We start from the raw sequence: 19690 nt of genomic DNA on the forward strand, positions 1-19690 counted from the left end.
CATCTTAGGATGTGACCGAATGAAGATCACATTTTTCTTAAGTCTTAGGAGAATTTCAATAAATTGTATTGTGTATCTGCCACAGGTCAATGAGAAAAAGAATCGGTACAAAAACCTCTTTTTGCATTAAAAATAAATATAAAACAAAATTTATTTCTAAAGCATTCAGTTGTATGAAACATGCTCATTAAAACAGTGCTTTACCCACTATTATAAACAGACAATGCAAATAATTAAACTACCTGAAATTATAATTTTAGACACTATTAACTACTATTTACATTGATGTTGTAAAAATGTAACAACAGTGATACGGTGTTTATTATTGGATATTTTTGTGGGATTCGTTGTTGATTTTTTTTTCATGTTCATTCTTTTGTCCTTTGGAATTTTAGCATTTCATCCATTTCCAACCAGACAGTTTCAATGTTTAACATCCAATCATTTTTCCAAGAACAGCAATGCAACAAAAGATAATACAAATAAAGAATAATACCGAATGCACTCAAAGTTCAGGACAAACTTATTCAAAGCCTCAGCAGAGTTTTGTGCATAGAACCACCATGCCACCGCCACTAAGATGCCCCGTTCGTCTTGCCTGTGCACTGTAGCTGGGGGATTAAAACTGCCTGTGGACAAAACGGAACATCATCAGGCACAGACCGAAACTTACCATAATAGTAGTTACAACAACCGTTCTGTTCTCAATGGCTGCGGTGTCATTGCCAAGAGTGGGTACGTCTTGAATCAAGACTAATTTATCCATATCATTCCAGTAACCAACCTGCCAAACAGAGAAAATTCTTGAAAACTTATTTTAGAAGAGTTTTCTCTAGCTCTTATTGGGAACAATGAGGTATTAATAAGTAAGCATACAAATTTATAAAGCACACAAAAATGTGTTTGGGAGTTTTCTTAACTGATATTAAGCCAGTTTTCCTGATGTTAGTGATGCTGCCTGGGTATATAGTTGGCGACTTTACAGTTTACAATCATGGGGTAGCCAAGACATTGAAAACGAGTAGGTTCAAAAAAGAATATGGACACAGATGGAATACCATTTTGTGCTGATCCTCTTGTGGTGAGATTGATTGGCACCCTCTATAATTAATTTACATAATTTTATTGATAATGTTACAGGTTTTATGGTAAAAGGAATAACCAGATTTACAAAGAGCACATGTACAGGATGCTTTCAAGCAAAAAAGACTGTGCATTTTAAAAGCAATATAGAAATAGGTTTTGGTGTGACATAACCTAGCCACCAGGTAACAATCTTACCATTCTGAAAATGCTAAATAAATCAGATGTTCATATGAATGATTACTTAACATTTTCACTTTTGAACATTTTAAATTTGTATTATTTTCATTTTTAAATCCTTATGTTACTTCCTATTTAGACATGGAATAAACTCCTTTCCATAAAATATATTAAATAATTAGTTAAGCACTTTACAAAGTAACAAACTATTACAGGGATCCTAAAGGAAATGTTGGGTTCTTTTTGCCACACAGACCATTAAGTAATAGTAATGGCCACCACTTCTTGCCTGCTTGCTCTTTCTCAGACACTAACTCAGTGCTTTACAAAAACATATGCATCTTAAAGTTTATACACACAGCAAATGTAAAGGTAGGTGCAACTACAATTCCATGTACTATGCTATTACGCTACATAACCTCCCCAGATGGATGCTCATTAGATGCTTGCCAAACTTTCTTTAATTTCTGGATGCAGTTGGTAAAACTCATCTCTCCAGTAAAAATGTATGTAATTGCTCACTGGTCAGTATTCACTATTTGTTCTAATTCTTTTTTGTTTTTTTAAATAAAGAAATATTTCTTCAGGCAAATATACTAAATTGAATCTAACAAAGATTTAAATTTTATTTCCTCAAAAGGAACTATCTGGACATTCTCATTAATATAAAGATCAATATATACACATTGAATCTCCTTCAGCGAAAAGACGACTGTATCCCCCATAGTAGTATTTTGGTGAGTAATACAAGTATTGGTTATCACGTTTTCAAGTGTCAAAGGCTGAAAGTGATTAAAAATGTCCAAGCTTGTTTGTACAGAAAGTCACTGACTCACTATTACAGTGTACTGAGAGCAATTCATCTATTGCTGTAAAAGGCTACCAATAATGGAATAGAGAACAAATCTGACTCTACACTTGATCTGTTCCTTTAGTTTTAACCACAGTGCCCCTCTTTCTAGGCTCAGTCTTGCCAGCTCTGCACCTTTTGTGAAACAATGTTGCCTTTAGCCTGAAATAGACAGGAGAGCCTCTTCTGGGGGCTCTGACCTTTAATGATGTTAGCACTTCTGCATTTAGTAGGGATGGAAAGTTGCAAAATAGAGAATAACCTTTGTTTTGTTAGAAGTTCACAGGGACACCATGACCTGACCCAGGTGGATGTCTGCAAGAACAAAGAATTCCTGCAGCAAGAAGTTTGCAACAACGAACCCCCGCCCCCCCCCCACCATTTTTTTTTTTGTAAAAAAGGAGCGTGTATTCTGACTGGAGCAGGATAGTTCTCCAAGACATTAGTCTGCCATCCTCTCGGTCTGCTGGCTTTTGGAATAAAGTCTCTATTCCTTGCCCCAATACTTCATCTCCTGATTTATTAGCCTTTAGTGCCACGAAGAATGAGTTTGGACTCGGTAACAATGATTCAAGATTATCTTGACCTCTAGAATCTCATAACATATTTATTGGAGTGATTAGCAACTGGGATTTCTATGGCAGAGCTTTATATTACAGAAAAGTACATGTTGCAGTTATGCCACACTGGTAAATCACCATTGCTTTTTATTAATATAAATGAAAACATACTTCTTACTCTTGAAGCCTCAAAATAAGCAGTATTTACACAGCTTGCTTGTTATTGAATGACTATCCTATAATTATTTATTTATAAGCTATACGAATTTCCAAAATTTGATCGCCTCTGAAATCTACATAACTATTTTTAAATTTTTATTTTTTATTGAAGTATAGCTGATTTACTTATTCTAACATCTTGAAAGTCTCTCTTGCTTCCTCCAAGTTCTTGACTATCATGTAACTGTGAACATACTAAAATTCAATGAGCATTAATATGTCAGAAGGAAACACTATATTATTCACAAATACTACATGTATAATTCAATCACAAAATTGATAGAGAAAAATAATTTTCATTAATATGGCTTGCAATACTGCTTAGTTTGATCCAAAATTATGAGTATAAATTAATTCAGCAATTATTTTCAATTGTTCATATGAATTTATTTATAGCTAACACTTATTTAATAATGCAGTGAAAAATTTAATTTAAAAAACTCAAATATGCCCCCTTGAAAAACAATGTTTGAGACCTACCCTCTCCTCAATAACTACATATACTTAAAAAGTAAGTAAAAACCATGTCAGCTGCTGTTAACTCTTTCCACATGACAGCTATACAACATGGAAATCGTTTTCACAGTTCAGTACTCCGTTAAGATGCAGCCACTTTCCAGATCTCAGCGGCCCATTCTCCGGGAAAGGCAATTGTTCTTTATTAATGAGTTCCCACAACAGAAAAACCCCAGATCTAGGACACATTCTGGAGAGGCTTCAGTTGCGTGTTTTGCATTTAAGAGCAGCCTGTGGGTTCATGACTATGTACCCCTCAAAGATAAATGATTTAGAAGTGCTGGCAAATTAAAATAAGAAGCAAAGTTTTACCCAGCTCTATCTATATTTGCCTTATATCTACTTGCAACTCTGGTGACAAAGAAAGCAATGATTCGTGATACATAACTAATTAATAAATCTCATGTGGGTCGTGGACTTACTGGGAAGTAAGGCTGTATGGGGTGAACACTAAAATAAAGGTCATTTCCTAAAGAAAAGAATATTGACATTTGTATCTAGAACTTCACATGAGATAGAGTTTTTCCTCTAATTTTTCACATTTTACTATTTATTAAAAATTCTTCCCACAACTGATCTCGTTTAAACAGACAGGGAACTTAGGCATTTTTTTTTCCTAGAGACAAAAATTGGGTGAAAAATAGTTCTGTAATGGTAGGATAAAAATATGGAAGCATTTAAATCAGTAAACTTGCAGGAAATGAGAAAAAACATTTGTCTTCTTTGGATTCCTAGAGGTGAACTGTACACAAATACGAGCATAAGACAATGTATGAGTAAACATCTCTATTTATGGTGCCCTTTGCCTGTAATGCAGGGATTGGATAGAGACTGAGGGGCTGTGAGAAGCCCCCATTCTGCTCAAAGTTAGTTCCTGGGGGAGAGCTGATTTTGCCAGACCTGTCCTAAAAAATATGGCTTACTTCTCACACCAGCTCTGAAGATAGCATCTCTGGGCCTGCCCTGGGACTGATAATAATGCGTAGCAGTTAAGAGAGTAGCTCTGAAGCTAGATGAGCTTTGGTGTCCACCCCATCTCCGTCTCCTTCCGCTTGAACATCCCTTGGCACGTTACTTAGTTTCTACCTATTCTTACTTTTCTATCATATGAGAAAAATAGATCTTACTTTCAGGTTGTTGTAAGCATTAAATATTAAAATGCACATCACTTTCCCTTTACATGTCTGGCATATAACCTGCTCTCAATAAATATAATTTTTACAATTAAGAATTCGAGAAACCATACAAGTCTGGTTTTAGAACGTCCCTGTAAGACCCCTGGAATGGTAAGAAGATTCCACCATCCTTAGGAGCTGAGGCTTCAGAAGGAGCTTTGTGGCTTCAGCTTAAGGAGGCTCTCACTCAGTCTTTCTGTTATGCAAGTCAGACAAACTGATGAGTTAACTCTCTATTTTCAAAAAATAGCTCCCTTACTGGCAAATGTGCAATTTACAAGAACGATTGCTCACTTTTCAGATACATTACTGAGTCTCACCAGCACATTTTTTCTCATGGTAGCTCATTTTTAAGTTTAACATTCCTGATAGAATGCCTGAGTTGTTCATTTACCCAGAAAAACAAAGACATGAATCTTCACTGTTTCACATTTCATATTTCTATTAAGAATCGTAGACAAACGTCAACTGAGTGTGAAGTGCTTTCTTAAGTTACTCTTTAACTTTCTCCTCTAAAAACCTTAATTTTTGTTACCATCGTGGTTCAATAAGCCAGGAAAAGATTCAGTGCTGTAAACAGCCCACTTATTATTACCACTAATTTACTACCAGCTTCCTTTTCCCATTATTCTTTCTTTTGTATAAAGATCATTTTACTTTTTGTACTTACTGTTTTGTGAAATACGGAATTGTCTTTTGTGCTTCGGAAAGGTTCTGCTTAAGTGGCTAATTTTGCCTGGTCTGCTTGTGGCAGGCTGGTCACCAGTTCGCCAATATTTTCAGGGGCCTATGACTATGCTGTCTACGCCATGGCTAGCAGATGTACTTTGCTTAAAAATGGGCCTCATTCTTTCTTGTTGCTGGCTGTGTGCTAACAGATTGAGTAAAATTAGTGTTTCCATAGGACCTCTTAAATTTCACGTTGGGAGCATGTCTCAGTCCCTCTTAGAAGGATCCATCATTCAGTTTGGCTTCCAGGCTGCCATCCATCTCCCGCCCCACCTGATCTGGATCAGGTAGGCTCTTGCCCACCCTGTATTAGCTGGCAGCCTGCCCTCAAGGGGGATGCCACAAGAGGCTGAAAAGCAAGAGACCTTTTCATGGCAGCTCTAAATCTCTCCTGCTCACTCCTATACAGAAGCACATGCTATGACAGACTGGAGCAAAGCACAACTTGGAAAAGCCCTTGTCTTTTTGCCTCTACCATTTCTACCTATCTAAACTCCTAAGTTCATGGCTAACTTTAAATCTCACCTCCTCCATGCAGCTTTCTTTGATTTGCTTTCTGCCAGCTGGAAATGATCTCTTCATCTTTAGAATTTTCACATGTTTTTTCTTTAACTGCTGTCTGGAACTTACTATATTCTATTCTACAAGGAAATAAACTCCTTTAGAGCAGGATCTACTCAGGCCTGGTAATGACGTAGGAAGGTTCTGGAGTCAGACATATTTGAGTTAAAAAAACTTTGTTTTCTCACTTTATGGCTTAGACAAGTAACCATAACCCACTGCACCACACTTTTCTCACTAGAAAAAGGGAAATAATAGTGCTCTGTTAATAGGTTTATTGTGAGGATCAAATTACACCAAGTCCAAAGCTTGGAACACAACAGGCATTTCATAAATTGTAGCTATCATTATCATATTAAAACAAGGAAGTATATTTAGGAACATTTTAAAACAGCCAAGCTTTGAAATAAATAAGAATTTTTAGGTAAGGGAAGTCATGTCTTTCCTTGAGCATCCTAGCTAATGCAAGAGAAGAGGAATGTTGAAAGTTATAATGTGTTAGGTATAAAATGTTTACAGCCAATTGGTGCTGTGGGACTGCATAATTTCACTATGACTACTAATATGCCCAGTTACATCATAAAAGTAACAGAGTTACTCTCCAAAATCCAAAAATCTGGCACCAGCAGCTCTCTGAACAACCTCCCTGCCACCTCGGGTGAAGTTTCTTAGGTATTTCTCTCCCTCTCCAACCTAACAATAATCTTAATAGTATCATCTTCCGTCTGCTGTTTCCATTGCTCATTTGAATGTGTTTACTTGTTTATTTCAGGAACATTCAGCCTGTTCTAAATATGCCCACCAGTTAGAAGTAGCTTTATTTGTTCTCCCTCTAATGGTTTCTTAAGTGACTACATGGAAGGGAGTATGTCTCTTACTTACATTGTGTGCTTTCCTGAAGAGTACATTTTGTTTTGCAGGATTCTTTTTGCTAAGCCTTAAAAAAAAATTGCTTCTATTTGAATAAAGGATCTGAGCAGCATATAAATTAGTTCATTTCAGCTCTGGTACACCATTAAATATAAATCATATGACACAAGAATTTATTTCAGCACAAATTATCGAGAAAAATTTGTAAGTGCAGTTGATCCTTAAATAACTCCAGTTTGAACTGCCTGGGTCCAATTGCACATGGATTCTTTTTTTTTTTTTAAATGTTTTTGTTTTTTGATATATATATATATATATATATATATATTTATTTAAAAATTTTTTATTGAAGTACAGTTACAATGTGTCAATTTCTAGTGTACAGCGCAATGTCCCAGTCATGCATATACATAATATATTCATTTTCATTAAAGATTATTACAAGATGTTGAATATAGTTCCCTGTGCTATGCAGAGAAAATTTGTTTTTTAATCTATTTATATATATTTGCAAATCTCAAACTCCCAAATTTATTCCTTCCCACCCCCTTTCTCCCGGTAACCATACAATTGTTTACTATGCTTGCGAGTCTGTTTCTGTTTTGTAGATGAATTCATTAGTGTACTCTTTTTTTAAGATTCCACATATGAATGATATCATATGGTATTTTTTTCTGTCTCTTTCTGGCTTACTTCACTTAGAATGACAATCTCTAGGTCCAACCATATTGCTGCAAATGGCATTATTTTGTTCTTTTAGTATTCCATTGTGTAAATATATACCACAGCTTCTTTATCTAGTCATCTGTTGATGGGCATTTAGGTTGCTTCCATGTCTTGGCTGTTGTATATAGTGCTACTGTGAACACTGGGGTGCATGTATCTTTTTGAATTAGAGTTCCCTCCAGATATATGCCCAGGAGTGGGATTGCTGGATCATATGGTAAGTCTGTTTTCAGTCTTTTGAGAAATCTCCTTACTATTTTCCATAATGGCTGCAACAAACTGCATTCCCACCAGCAGTGTAGGAGGGTTCCCTTTTCTCCACAGCCTCTCCAGCATTTATCATTTTTGGACTGTTGAATGATGGCCATTCTTACTGATGTGAGGTGATATCTCATTGTAGTTTTGATTTGCATTTCTCTCATAATTAGTGATATTGAGCATTTTTTCACGTGCCTATTGGCCATTTGTTTATCTTCATTGGAGAAATGCTTGTTTAGGTCTTCTGCTCATTTTTGGATTGGGTTGTTTGCTTTTTTGTTATTAAGTTGTATGGACTGTTTATATATTCTGGAAATTAAGCCTTTGTCAGTCTCATCATTTGCAAATATTTTCTCCCATTCTGTAGGTTGTCATTTTGTTTTGCTTATGGTTTCCTTTGCTGTGCAAAAGCTTATATGTTTAATCAGGTCCCATTTGTTTATTTTTTTGCTTTTATTTCTATTGTCTGGGTAGACTGCCCTAGGAGAACACTGCTGAGATTTATGTCAGAGAATATTTTGCCTATGTTTTCTTCCAAGAGGTTTATAGTGTCTTGTCTTATGTTTAAGTCTTTAAGCCACTTTGAGTTTATTTTTGTGTATGGTATGAGGGAGTATTCTAACTTCATTGATTTACATGTGGTTGTCCACTTTTCCCAACAACATTTACTGAAAAGACTGTCTTTACTCCATTCTTGCCACCTTGGTCAAAGATTAACTGACCAAAACTTTGTGGGTTTATTTCTGTGCTCTCTGTTCTGTTCCATTGAGCCATATGTCTTTTTTGTATCAGTACCACACTGTTTTCATTACTATAGCTCTGTAGAACTGTCTGAAGTTGGGGAGGGCTATTCCTCCAGCTTGCTGCTGCTTCTTCAGTATTGCTTTGGGAATTCTGAGTCTTTCGTGGTTTCATATAAATTTCAGGATTATTTGTTCAGGTTCTGTGCAAAATGTCCTGGGTAATTTGATAGGGATCGCATTAAGCCTGTAGATTGCTCTGGGTAATATGACCAGTTTAACAATATTAATTTTTCCAATCCAAGAGCATGGGATATCTTTACATTTCTTTAAGTCATCTTTAATTTCCTTATTCAGTGTTTAGTAGTTCTCCACATGTGCCTTTCACGTCTTTGGTCAGACTTATTCCTAAGTATTTAATTGTTTTGGATGCAGTTTTAAAAAGGATTGTTTCTTTACTTTCCTTTTCTGATATTTCATTGTTAGTGTAAAGAAATGTCACTGATTTCTCCATGTTTATCTTGTATCCTGCTACCTTGCTGAATTCTTTAATCAGCTCTAAAAGTTCTTGTGTAGAGCTATTAGCATTTTCTATATATAGCATCATGTCATCTGCGTATAATGACAATTTTACCTCTTCTCTTCCAATTTGGATCCCTTTTCTTTTTCTTTTTCTTGTCTAATTGCTCTGGCCAGGACTGCCAATACTATACTGAATAGACGTGGTGGGAGTGGGCATCCTTGTCTTGTTCCAGATTTTAGCAGGAAGGCTTTCAGCTTCTCACAACTGAGTGTTATGCTGGCTGTAGGTTTGTCATACACAACTTTTATTATGTTGAGATATGTTCCCTCTGTACCCATTTTGGTTAGAGTTTTTATCCTAAATGGGTGTTGAATTTCACGAAATGCTTTTTCTCGGTCTGTTGAGATGATCATGTGAATTTTGTCCTTTCTCTTGATGTGGTGTATCACATTGATTTATCACATTGATTGATTTGTGTATTTGAACCATCCTTGTGTCCCTGGGACGAACCCAACTTGCTCATGCTGTATAATCTTTTCTATGTGTTGTTGGATTCTCTTTGCTAATATTTTGTTGAGGATTTTTGCATCTAAGTTAATCAACATTATTGGCCTATAGTTTTCTTTTTTGGTGGTGTCTTTGTCTGGCTTTGGTGCCAGGGTGATGGTGGTTTCATAGAATGGGTTTGGGAGTATTCCCTCCTCTTCATTCTTTTGGAAGAGATTGAGAAGGATTGGTATGAGTTTTTTTTTATGTTTGATAGAATTCCCCAGTGAAGCCATCTGGTCCTGGACTTTTGTTCACAAGGAGGTTTTTTTTTTTTTTTTTCTGATTCTATTTCATTTCTAGTGATTGATCTGTTTCTTCTTGATTCAATTTTGGTGGACTAGTTTCTAGAACTTGTCCATTTCTTTTAAGTTGTCCAATTTATTGCCATATAGTTGTTCATAGTGTTCTCTTATGGTTTTTGTTTGTTTGTTTTGTTTTGTTTCTGTGATGTTGGTTGTAATCTCTCCATTTTCATTTCTTATTTTGTTTATTTGTGTGGTCTCTTCTTCTTGGTGAGCCTGGCCAAAGGTTTGTCAATTTTGTTTATTCTTCCAAAAAGCCATCTCTTGGTTTGATTGATTTTTTCCCATTATTTTAATCTTTATTTTCTTTATTTCCTCCTTGATCTTTATTATTTCTTTCCTTCTACTGGCTTTAGGTTTTGCTCATTCTTCTTTTTCTAATTCTTTTAGGTGGTAGGTTAAGTTCTTTATTTGCAATCATTCTTCTTTTTTGAGGAAGGCCTGTGTCACTATGAACTTCCCTCTTAGGACTGCTTTTGCTGCATCCCATAGATTTTGTATGATTCTGTCAGATTCCTTTTAATATTAAAAACTACAGTACTATACCGTCTGTGGTTGGTTGAATCCTTGGATGTAGAACTGGTGGAACCACATACTTGGAGGGCCCACTATAATTTATACTTGGATGTTTTTTACTCCATGGAGGATCAGAGCCCCTAATTCACCCTTTTCAAGGGTCATCTGTACTCACATTTAGAAAAAAATATAGACTATCCATAAACCTTTCACCTACAAGACTTTAAAAATGTCAAATACAAACTAAGAAGACAGTTCAAGTGTGGCTCACCTTTCTAGGTCCTGTGCTCTTTAGCTCAAACACATCCATTGTGTAATTGACCCTACGTCCATAGTGGTCAAACTGAACATTCCCTGTCAGTCCTTGAATTTGAACCTATGAATGAAAAAAAAAATCCACACATGTTATCTTTTGCCATTTTACTTACAGAAAGTGACTTCATCTGCTAGGCTTATGACTTTACATGGATGTGGAACTATAATCTATAAACAATTTGCAAAAAAAAAAAAGGATTAATTGAGTTACTGGACTAGAATCTGAAAGAGGAATATCAAAGTAATATACAAGCAATTCTGCTGTATACTTGAAAGGTGTACAAGTTTTATTTGTTTTTTATTATGATGTTTCCATTGTAACTAACAGAATGCTTCCTCAATGCTGAAATATTATTTATAGGAATGGAAATATGGTTTATTTTATAGTTACTTTTCCATTTTGTCTACATATCTACATAATAGATTAAATAACCCTGATAACCACACCAGATTGTATTTCTCTTTGCAAATATTATATAAGGGATTCAGAAAAATAATGTATTTTTGAAAATATTCAAGTGTACTTTATTCCAAATTTCCTTTTAATTCATTTACTTAACTTACGTTCTGAACCCACGGCATTTTAGAACAATTTAAAATGTAATATGAAAAATATACACACATTACATTAATCATTTGAATCAGTGTTAGTATAACTATAAAAGACTAAAATAAACACATACTCAATTCAAGGTTACAAGGCAATTTAAAGGTCTACTGAGGTAGCCATTAGATTAGTAGATTAGTAGCGTTTATCAAGTATTTCTGGTTCTTCCTCATTCTGGACCCAAGCTAAGCTTGTACTTCTTGGACTCTTTTTGGTTATCTAGGTCTATGTGAACTCTTTTTGACAAATAAGTTGTAAACAGATGTGATGTGTATTACTACTGGGCCAGAGTAATTTAATCACCAGTTAGAAACGTCCCCACAATTCTGTTTCCCTTCGTAGCCTTCAAGATGGTAGCTGCTCTGTCAGCTTGGATCCCTGAGTGATTACAAAAAGCAGAATGCCCCTACTAATCCAGTGTCTGTGTGAGTGTTTTAAGCCACTGAGACTTGGGGCTCTTTATTACTGTGCCATAACCTAGCTCATACTGGCTAAGCCACCACATAAAATATGAACAGTATCCCATCCAGTACTCTATTTAGAAATGTTTCAGAAATAATAATGGTTCGACATATTAAAATGATAATTGTAATATATGTTTATTCTCAGATAGATTATTCTATTTCCTTGACTATTCCATTTAAAAAGGACTATGAAATAAATTGAACTTACATGACATTGTGAGTTACCTGTTTGAGCGTCCTCTCCATGTCAATCCCCTGGCCCCATGGAGCAGCAGGATTTGCTAGACAATCCCCAGCATTTCCCCTCCTAGAAATATCAATTTTTTGTCTTCTAAGATTTCGGAATGTTTCAGCCATCACGAGGACGCCATCATAAGTCAGAGCAGATGTGTACTAACAAAATAAAAATAATTATAATGGTAAATGTGAAATTCCTATAAATCACCAGGAAAAGTCTGGGAGCTCTGTGAGTTAGTGTATTCTGTGACATAAAGTATCATCCTGTCTGAAGCACAAATTATTGATAGTTAATTGCCTGTAGCTTCAGAAATTTCTGTTGTTGCTTTATTATGAAGAGTGTATATCAATTCCTACCACTCTGATTTTAAAAGGAGAAAACACACTCTGAAAAATAGAAATTCCAATGCACAGTTTTCCAACAGTTGGGAGAAGCAAGACCTCTAGATGAAGTTTTTTTGTTGTGTCCAAGTAGAAACAGCTAAAGTATAAAAAAGGCTAAGTTCAGTATTGCCACAAGCTGCCTGTGGTCTCTTGCTGTGGCTGAGCCCCAGGAGGGCTGGGATGTCCTACTCTTTCCTCCTCCAAATGCCCATCAGGGCTCCTTTAGATTTAATATATGCTTATTGACTTTGAAGTGTAATAGCTGTCCAGTTCCTTAGAAGAATGAATGGGAATGTTGATTGTTGCTCAGATATAGGATGCCAGAAATAACATCTACTTATTTAACAAATGTGTACGCACCAGTCTCTGTGCTAAATAAGCGTGCACGTGATGCCCATGCCTGCTGAGAGTGTTCAGGAAGGTTAAGTCATTTCTGTTTCCCCTGTAACCTAGGATCAAAGTGGAGAAGTGCAGTCTAGACCACTGGCTTTCTGATGATTGTCCTATGCTTCTCGTTGAGAAAACACAAAGCCTTCAGGAAAAGGTTATTAAGATTAGGAGAGGAAATGAGGAAAAAACTGAGAAGAAAATGAGATTTGTTTAAAGAAAAAGAACATAGAATGCTTGTAGAGTTTGATTGGAAAATTCCTAAACACATGAAAAGCATGGCACAATTTTCGTGAGGCATGGCAGAGCATCAACTGCTAATCACGACAAAAAAACTACATTATCTCTTTCCAGGATTCTATATGGACAATTCTATATGATGAACACATGCTAAGCCTGTATTAGGAGCACTTTTGTGCTGTGGAATATGGAAAATGATCTCCTTGACTTGTTGCTCATAAATTAAGAAAAATCTTTTGAAATTTGAATTGTAGAAAGTAAACTCAAGCAATATGATCATTAAGCATAGCTGTCAGCATTCCCAGGAAGAGAAGGACTAAAACATGGGTAAGATAAAGAGTATAAACTCCAACAGGGAACATTTCAATGGTAGAGAATCTAATTAAAGTTTCATTAGAAAGATTTATGTGTGACATATAAATTAAAAGCGTTATTATATATAAAATAGATAAACAAGTTTATACTTTATAGCACTGGGAAATATATTCAATATCTTGTAGTAGCTTATGGTGAAAAAGAATATGAAATGAATATATGTATATTAATGTATGACTGAAGACTTGTGCTGTACACCAGAAATTGACACAACATTGTGAACTGACTATACCTCAATTGAAAAAAAATCTAAAAAAAAAAGATTAAAATGAGGATTCACTAGGGACACTCCTAGTGTATTGATTCATGAAATATATATTTAGTTATTAGTAACAAAAAAATTCTTCACTTTTCCTACAGCAAGAACAAAGCAATATAAATTCATTTTACAACTAATGTTTTTGGTTGGAAATCTTGACAATTAGTTTTCTGGGGTTTTTAGTTTGAAGCAAAAAGAATTATGATTAACAATATGTCTTTTCTCTTGAGTAAAATCATTGAGAAATAAAAAAAAGCATTACCATATTAAAAGCTTTACTATATATTGTTCAAGTACATGACAAGATAGGCTTAAGGTTAAGTAAGCACCCTCATAATTGGAAGGGGATGACCAAAGGAAACTGAGGTACTTAAGCAAGGTACCAAGCCAAACATAGATATGCATCCTTCCCTGCCTAGACCAACACACCTCTGAGTAGAGAAAGCCATTACATCATCTTTATAGATGGCAAGAAAATAAAAATAAGAAATAAAGTAGAATTAAAGACATAAGGCATAAAGGAAAAGAGGAAAAAAATGCAATGCTTGTATTTTAGGATCAAGAGAGAAGAAAAGAAAAATATTGATGCTTTTTTAATAGGAAGAAAAAAGCTGAGAAGAGATGACACCAGAAAAGTAAAAGCACTTCCTGCGTTTGAAAAAAATCCATTCATTTTTATGAAACAAGTGAACTAGAAAAAAGACCAGAAATCATACAGAGTGGAGCAGAGCAAAGCAGACATTCACCCAGAGCAGCAAAGGCCTTTGACAGGTCATAGGCCTGATGATGGAAAGAAGCAGTAGTTTAAATCATTTTTACCTTTTTTTTAAAAGGATTTCATTCTTTCCCATGTGTCTTATTGTGCTACAGTCCAATACATCATATTTGTGGGCACACTTTTCTATAGATGGCATTTAGAAATACTTATTAAGTACACGCTTCATTTTAGGGGCAGAGTAAAACTAAGTCTTGACCTAAAGCTATTTACTACTTTAACCAGTGATTAGAATGGTGGGATGAGTTCTGTTTATCAACTTTTGTAAATAAAAAGGCAGAGTTTGGCAGAATTACAGTGCAGTGGTAAGAGTCTAGGTTTCGAGAAGAAAGAACAAGATGAATTCTAATTCTGCTACTGATAGTTTGAAGGGAATATGTGGTCCATTTTTTCAGCTATGCCACACAAAACAGAACAAAATCAAATAACAAAATAATGACCATTTTCTGTGGTCACTGTGAGGATAAAATTTCATATCATCTCTGAGAGCTCTTTGAAAAAATGTGCTAGACACTGGCCGGCTAGGAATAGTGAAGACCACAAAGATGCGTAATAGATGGTTAACTGCTCCAAAGGAGTTTATAAAAGTGAAACTGTAAGTACAGAAAGAATTATGTTAAGTCCTTGATGAGAATTATACAATGAAATATTATGGAGATTACAGAGGAGAAACAGATCATATTACTCCTTACTGGAGGACTAAGAAAAGCCTCCACAGAGAGAGTAAAATTCAAGGTAATGATTTGGAAGATGGTTGGATTTGGACAGGTGGAAATTAAAGTAGAGGACAGATGAGGTGGGGGAGGTAAGGGCCCAGGAACTTAAAAGGAGTGGAAAATTTTAGGGCAGTTCAATTTGGCTGGCCCCAAAGGTAGCAGAGGGACATACAAATGGAAAGACTTATTAGGTTTATATTGTGGAAGATCTTTATTCTGAAAGTTTTTTTTTTTTTTAAAGCAAGAACTGACAAGATCAGAAATCATGCTTTAAATCTTGGTTAAAACACACACACACACACACACACACACAATAGAAGCACACGTTTATTAGGTACATTTAATCCTAACTATTCGTGGTTTCCATGTTTGCAAATTTGCTTACTTGCTAAAATTTATTCGTGACCCACAAGTCGTTGCCCCACAAGTACATTCCCAGCTGCAGTCAAGCAAGGCAGTGCTCTTTTTTGTTTCAGCTCTCATACTATAAACAAGTGTCATTTTGTGATCTAGTTACTGCAGGGTTTTTCACAGTTTTGTGTTTTTTGCTGATGATTTCACTGCTTAAAATGGCCCCAAGGTGTAGTGCTTGAAGCACTGTCTAGTGTTCCTCAGTGCAGGAAGGCTGTGATGTGGCTCATGGAGAAAGTATGTGTTAGATGGACTTTGTTGAGGCATGAGTTATCGTGTTGTTGGTCATGAAGTCAATTTTAATGAGTCAACAGTGTCTTAAATAAGATGTCTTTAAACAGAAACACATAAATAACAATGTGTTATGTGTTGATTTGTGAGAGCAGGCAGATAGCTAGATATGAGCAGAGAAAGGGGGACACAGACCAAATGGCAGGAACTGGGCAGAAAGGAGGGGCACAGGCCAAATGCAGGAAACCACACATCATGTAAGCACGAGGGGTCCCTGGGCAGAGGAAGAAAAGCAGGAACCTTGGGGCTGATAAAGGGCCACACCTTTTGGCCTGGAGACCAACAAAGAAAGGTGAAAAAAAGGCAGGAATTCCCAGTGTCCGAATGTAACCCTTTGCTCATTATGCCCTCATTTCAGTAAGATTAGCCTTACAGATCAGAAGTACCCATCATGCACTGAGGCCATGACACTTCTAATCCAGTCTAAATAAGGACGAAACTCCCTCCTCCCTTTGGGAAGGTGGAGTTGGGATGAAAATCAGGGAATATGACTCCAAGCCCTTCCCTCCCCAATAAATATTCCGCCCATTCATTTTTACACTCTATGTAACTAACTTGCCAAAGAAACTCAGGGCAGCTGGTCCCCTGAGCCTGCCCGCTCTCTCCTTGAGAGTGCACTACCCATCCTTTAATAAATCCTCACTTCACTTTTTTTAACCACTACATCTTGTCTCTGAATTCTTTCTGGGACGGGACAAGAACCTGGAACACCGGCTGCATCCATCGGCAACAGATTGGTTGACAAAAATGTTGTGACCTAACCTTGTAATTTCCCATAGAAGTAAGGATTCAGTATTCACTCATTCAGTGTTTATGGCAACTTTATAGAATAGAACTACCATGAATAATGAGAAATGACTGTATGCATTTATTAAATGACCACTGAATGCTTAGTATCATGCTAAGAGCTCTGTAAAGGGTTAGAAAATTATATGTAATTATATATAAACCAAAGTGCCCAAAGCTATGACATAGATAAGTCTGGTTGGAGATTATCGAATAGCAAACATTGTGATAGGCTAAAGGCAAGACAGGGAAGAACTAACTACACCCAAGTGTCAGACAGGAGGACCACAATGGACACATGCTATTATATATTATCACTGAGATGAAAAATTGTTGCAAGGAGCTACAAAACTCTGCTAAGAAGTTTGAAGCCCATTCTGGATACTAAAACTCTAAGGGGAAAAGGAACTTCAAGAGATGGTTTACAAAAGTGTTGTAATAAGTAATGGCTGATAAAATAAAATGTCAGGAAGGAAGACATATGATAGTTTATCATGAGGAAGAGAAGGACAAGGGAGTCTCTGTATACACTGATGACAGAATGAGGGGAGCATGCTGTAGAGCAAACTGTCCAGATTAGAAATGAGTTCAGAAGAAAGCTTTATGTTTTTATCTCTGTGTATTAATACTTGATATAATTGGGCTTTGGAGATGATTTTTCTCTGAACCAGCTTGAAGGCAAAAAGAAGACTAAAAGATTTCTCAAGGTCCTTTTAATCCTGAAAGTGGTTTGCATCTTGAAAATGTGTTCTCTTCTTAATATGCTTTCATATGTATTATCTAAGCATGAGAAATGGTGTAAAATGGTGTAATACAGTGAACAGAGCACTTGTCTAAGACTCAGGGAGCCCATGACTTGGTCCTGAGCATTCCACAAACCTGGACGTTGAGTCAGAGAAAGCCAATTAACATACCATTTAATATCTTGCTCTTATTAATCTTTAAATCAGAGGGTTGGATTACAGTGATTTACACAATGGATACTCAAATAAATACTTTGTTTTGAAATTTCATGATTCTATAGTATAGTGAAAATGGTATGACTATCCAAATTACTATATCACAGAGAGGAAATTGACATAGCTAGTAAGGAAAATTTTATAATTAGAAAATGGAAGAAAAGAAAAAGCTTCTCTTCCCATAGATCACAGTTTTCTAGGCTTGAGTTTCCAAATTATAGTTGAAAACTTTTCACTAGAATACACTGTCAGTTAGCTATTAGTAAAAATTATCAAAAATATTATGCCTTTTATGTAGGAGCTCAGAACCACTAAGCTGGAGTTTAAGAAACATTATGCCATTATTTACACGACATCTAAGGAAGTAATCTATCTTTTCAGGTGAGGAAAAAAAATGTCCTTATGATCAGAAATTTAACAGCTTCCTTTGCAGATACTGATAACATACTTCTGCAATGTCTCTCAGAAAAAAATTGACCTTTTACTGTTAATTTGAAAGAGAAATTTTGAGAATTTTGTACATTTTTACATTTCTGCTAATTTCCCAATGTCCCTACTCACTGTGAATCACTTTGCAAACATAGTTTTTATCTGAGTGGAATAGTTACCAGTGATTGTTCACATTTGAAATGTCTAGTTATCAAAAATTTTTTAAAAAGCATACAATTTCTTCATGGAAATTCACATACAAAGTAATAATAATATAATAATAATAATAAACTACTTGAGCTAATGTCTAACAACTCTACTCTATAACATAGAAATTTAGAAATTATTAAGGGCATGTATAATGCAGAGATAGTGACAAAATATTTCTTCCCTATGCCACATGTCTGACAAAATATTACTAGAAGAATTGCATAATTAAATTTCAACCTTAAGGATTTTAAAAAATTCTAAAAATACAGAAGATAAAACAAACAAATACCTTGGGAGGCGTCTCAGATCCTGGATATTCTCTCTGATCTAGTTTCTTCCAGCGATCCATGAGTTTGGTTACCATAGGTGTATTAAAATCTACCAGCTGGAATCCTGTCACATTGGCTCCACCATGTATAAACCTCTCAAGAGAAATATCCTTGAATCCCTATAAAAATAGAGAGTTTTTAAAGTTTAGGTCATTATTACACATTTCAGCTGTTCAATAACATAAATTAATAACCAATATGATTTCTAATTAAGTGACGGCTAGAAAAAGGTAAGAGATCCAATTGCGTCAATTTAGCTGTTCAATTCCATCATTCCAAATCTAACACGTGATACCACATCAACAAAAGAAAAGATAAAAACCATATGCTCATCTCAGTAGATGCAGAAAAAGGATTTGATAAAATTAAACATCTATTAATGGTTAAAAACTCTTACCAAGTGGGTATAGAGGGAACATATCTCAACATCATAAAAGATGTTTATGACAAATTCACAGCCAACAAAAAGCTCAATGGTGAAAAGCTGAAAGACTTTCCACTAAAATTTCAACAAGACAAGGTTGCCCACTCTTACCACTGCTATTCAGCATAGCTTTGGAAGTCTCAGCCACAACAATCAGGCAAGAAAAGGAAATAAAAGGGATCCAAATTGGAAGGGAAGAGGTAAAATTGTTATTATATGCAGATGACATAATATTCTGTGTGGAAAACTCTAAAGACTCCATGCAAAAGCTATTAGAACTGATAAATGAATTCAGAAAGGTAGCAGGATACAAGATTAACATATAGAAAATTGGTGCATTTTCCCCAATAACAATAAATATCAGAAAGAGAAAGTAAAAAAAAAATCCCTTTTAAAATGACATTAAAAAAGTAAAATACTTATGAATAAACCTGACCAAGGAGGTGAAAGACTTATACACTAAGAATTATAAAACATTGATAAAGGAAATTGAATATGACTCAAAGAAATGGAAAGATACCCCCTGCTCTTGGATCGGAAGAATCAATATTTTTAAAATGGCCATACTACCTAAGGCAATCTACAGATTTAACGTATTCCTTATCAAATTACCCAAGACATTTTTCACAGAACTAGAACAAACAATCCTAAAATTTATATGGAAACTTAAAAGACCCTGAACTGCCAAATCAATCCTGAGGAAAGAGAACAAAGCTGGAGGCAAAACCCTCCCAG

At 35.5% G+C, this 19690-nt stretch overlaps 1 protein-coding gene across 3 annotated transcripts in view; it reads right to left on the reverse strand.

The window, feature by feature from the left end:
* GRIA4 (glutamate ionotropic receptor AMPA type subunit 4) overlaps positions 1 to 19690 on the reverse strand; it is a 439401-nt gene that overhangs the window by 76322 nt on the left and 343389 nt on the right. For all 3 annotated transcript variants that reach the window (XM_072970755.1, XM_072970756.1, XM_031675350.2), the window contains 4 exons: positions 18492 to 18650; positions 11969 to 12136; positions 10629 to 10733; positions 674 to 784 (listed from right to left, as the gene is read on the reverse strand). In XM_072970755.1, coding sequence (XP_072826856.1) covers positions 674 to 784; positions 10629 to 10733; positions 11969 to 12136; positions 18492 to 18650 — 543 coding nt within the window. The remainder of the gene's footprint in view (positions 1 to 673; positions 785 to 10628; positions 10734 to 11968; positions 12137 to 18491; positions 18651 to 19690) is intronic.

This window comes from Vicugna pacos, chromosome 10, assembly GCF_048564905.1.
Source record: "Vicugna pacos chromosome 10, VicPac4, whole genome shotgun sequence".
In the NCBI taxonomy this organism is placed as follows: domain Eukaryota; kingdom Metazoa; phylum Chordata; class Mammalia; order Artiodactyla; family Camelidae; genus Vicugna; species Vicugna pacos.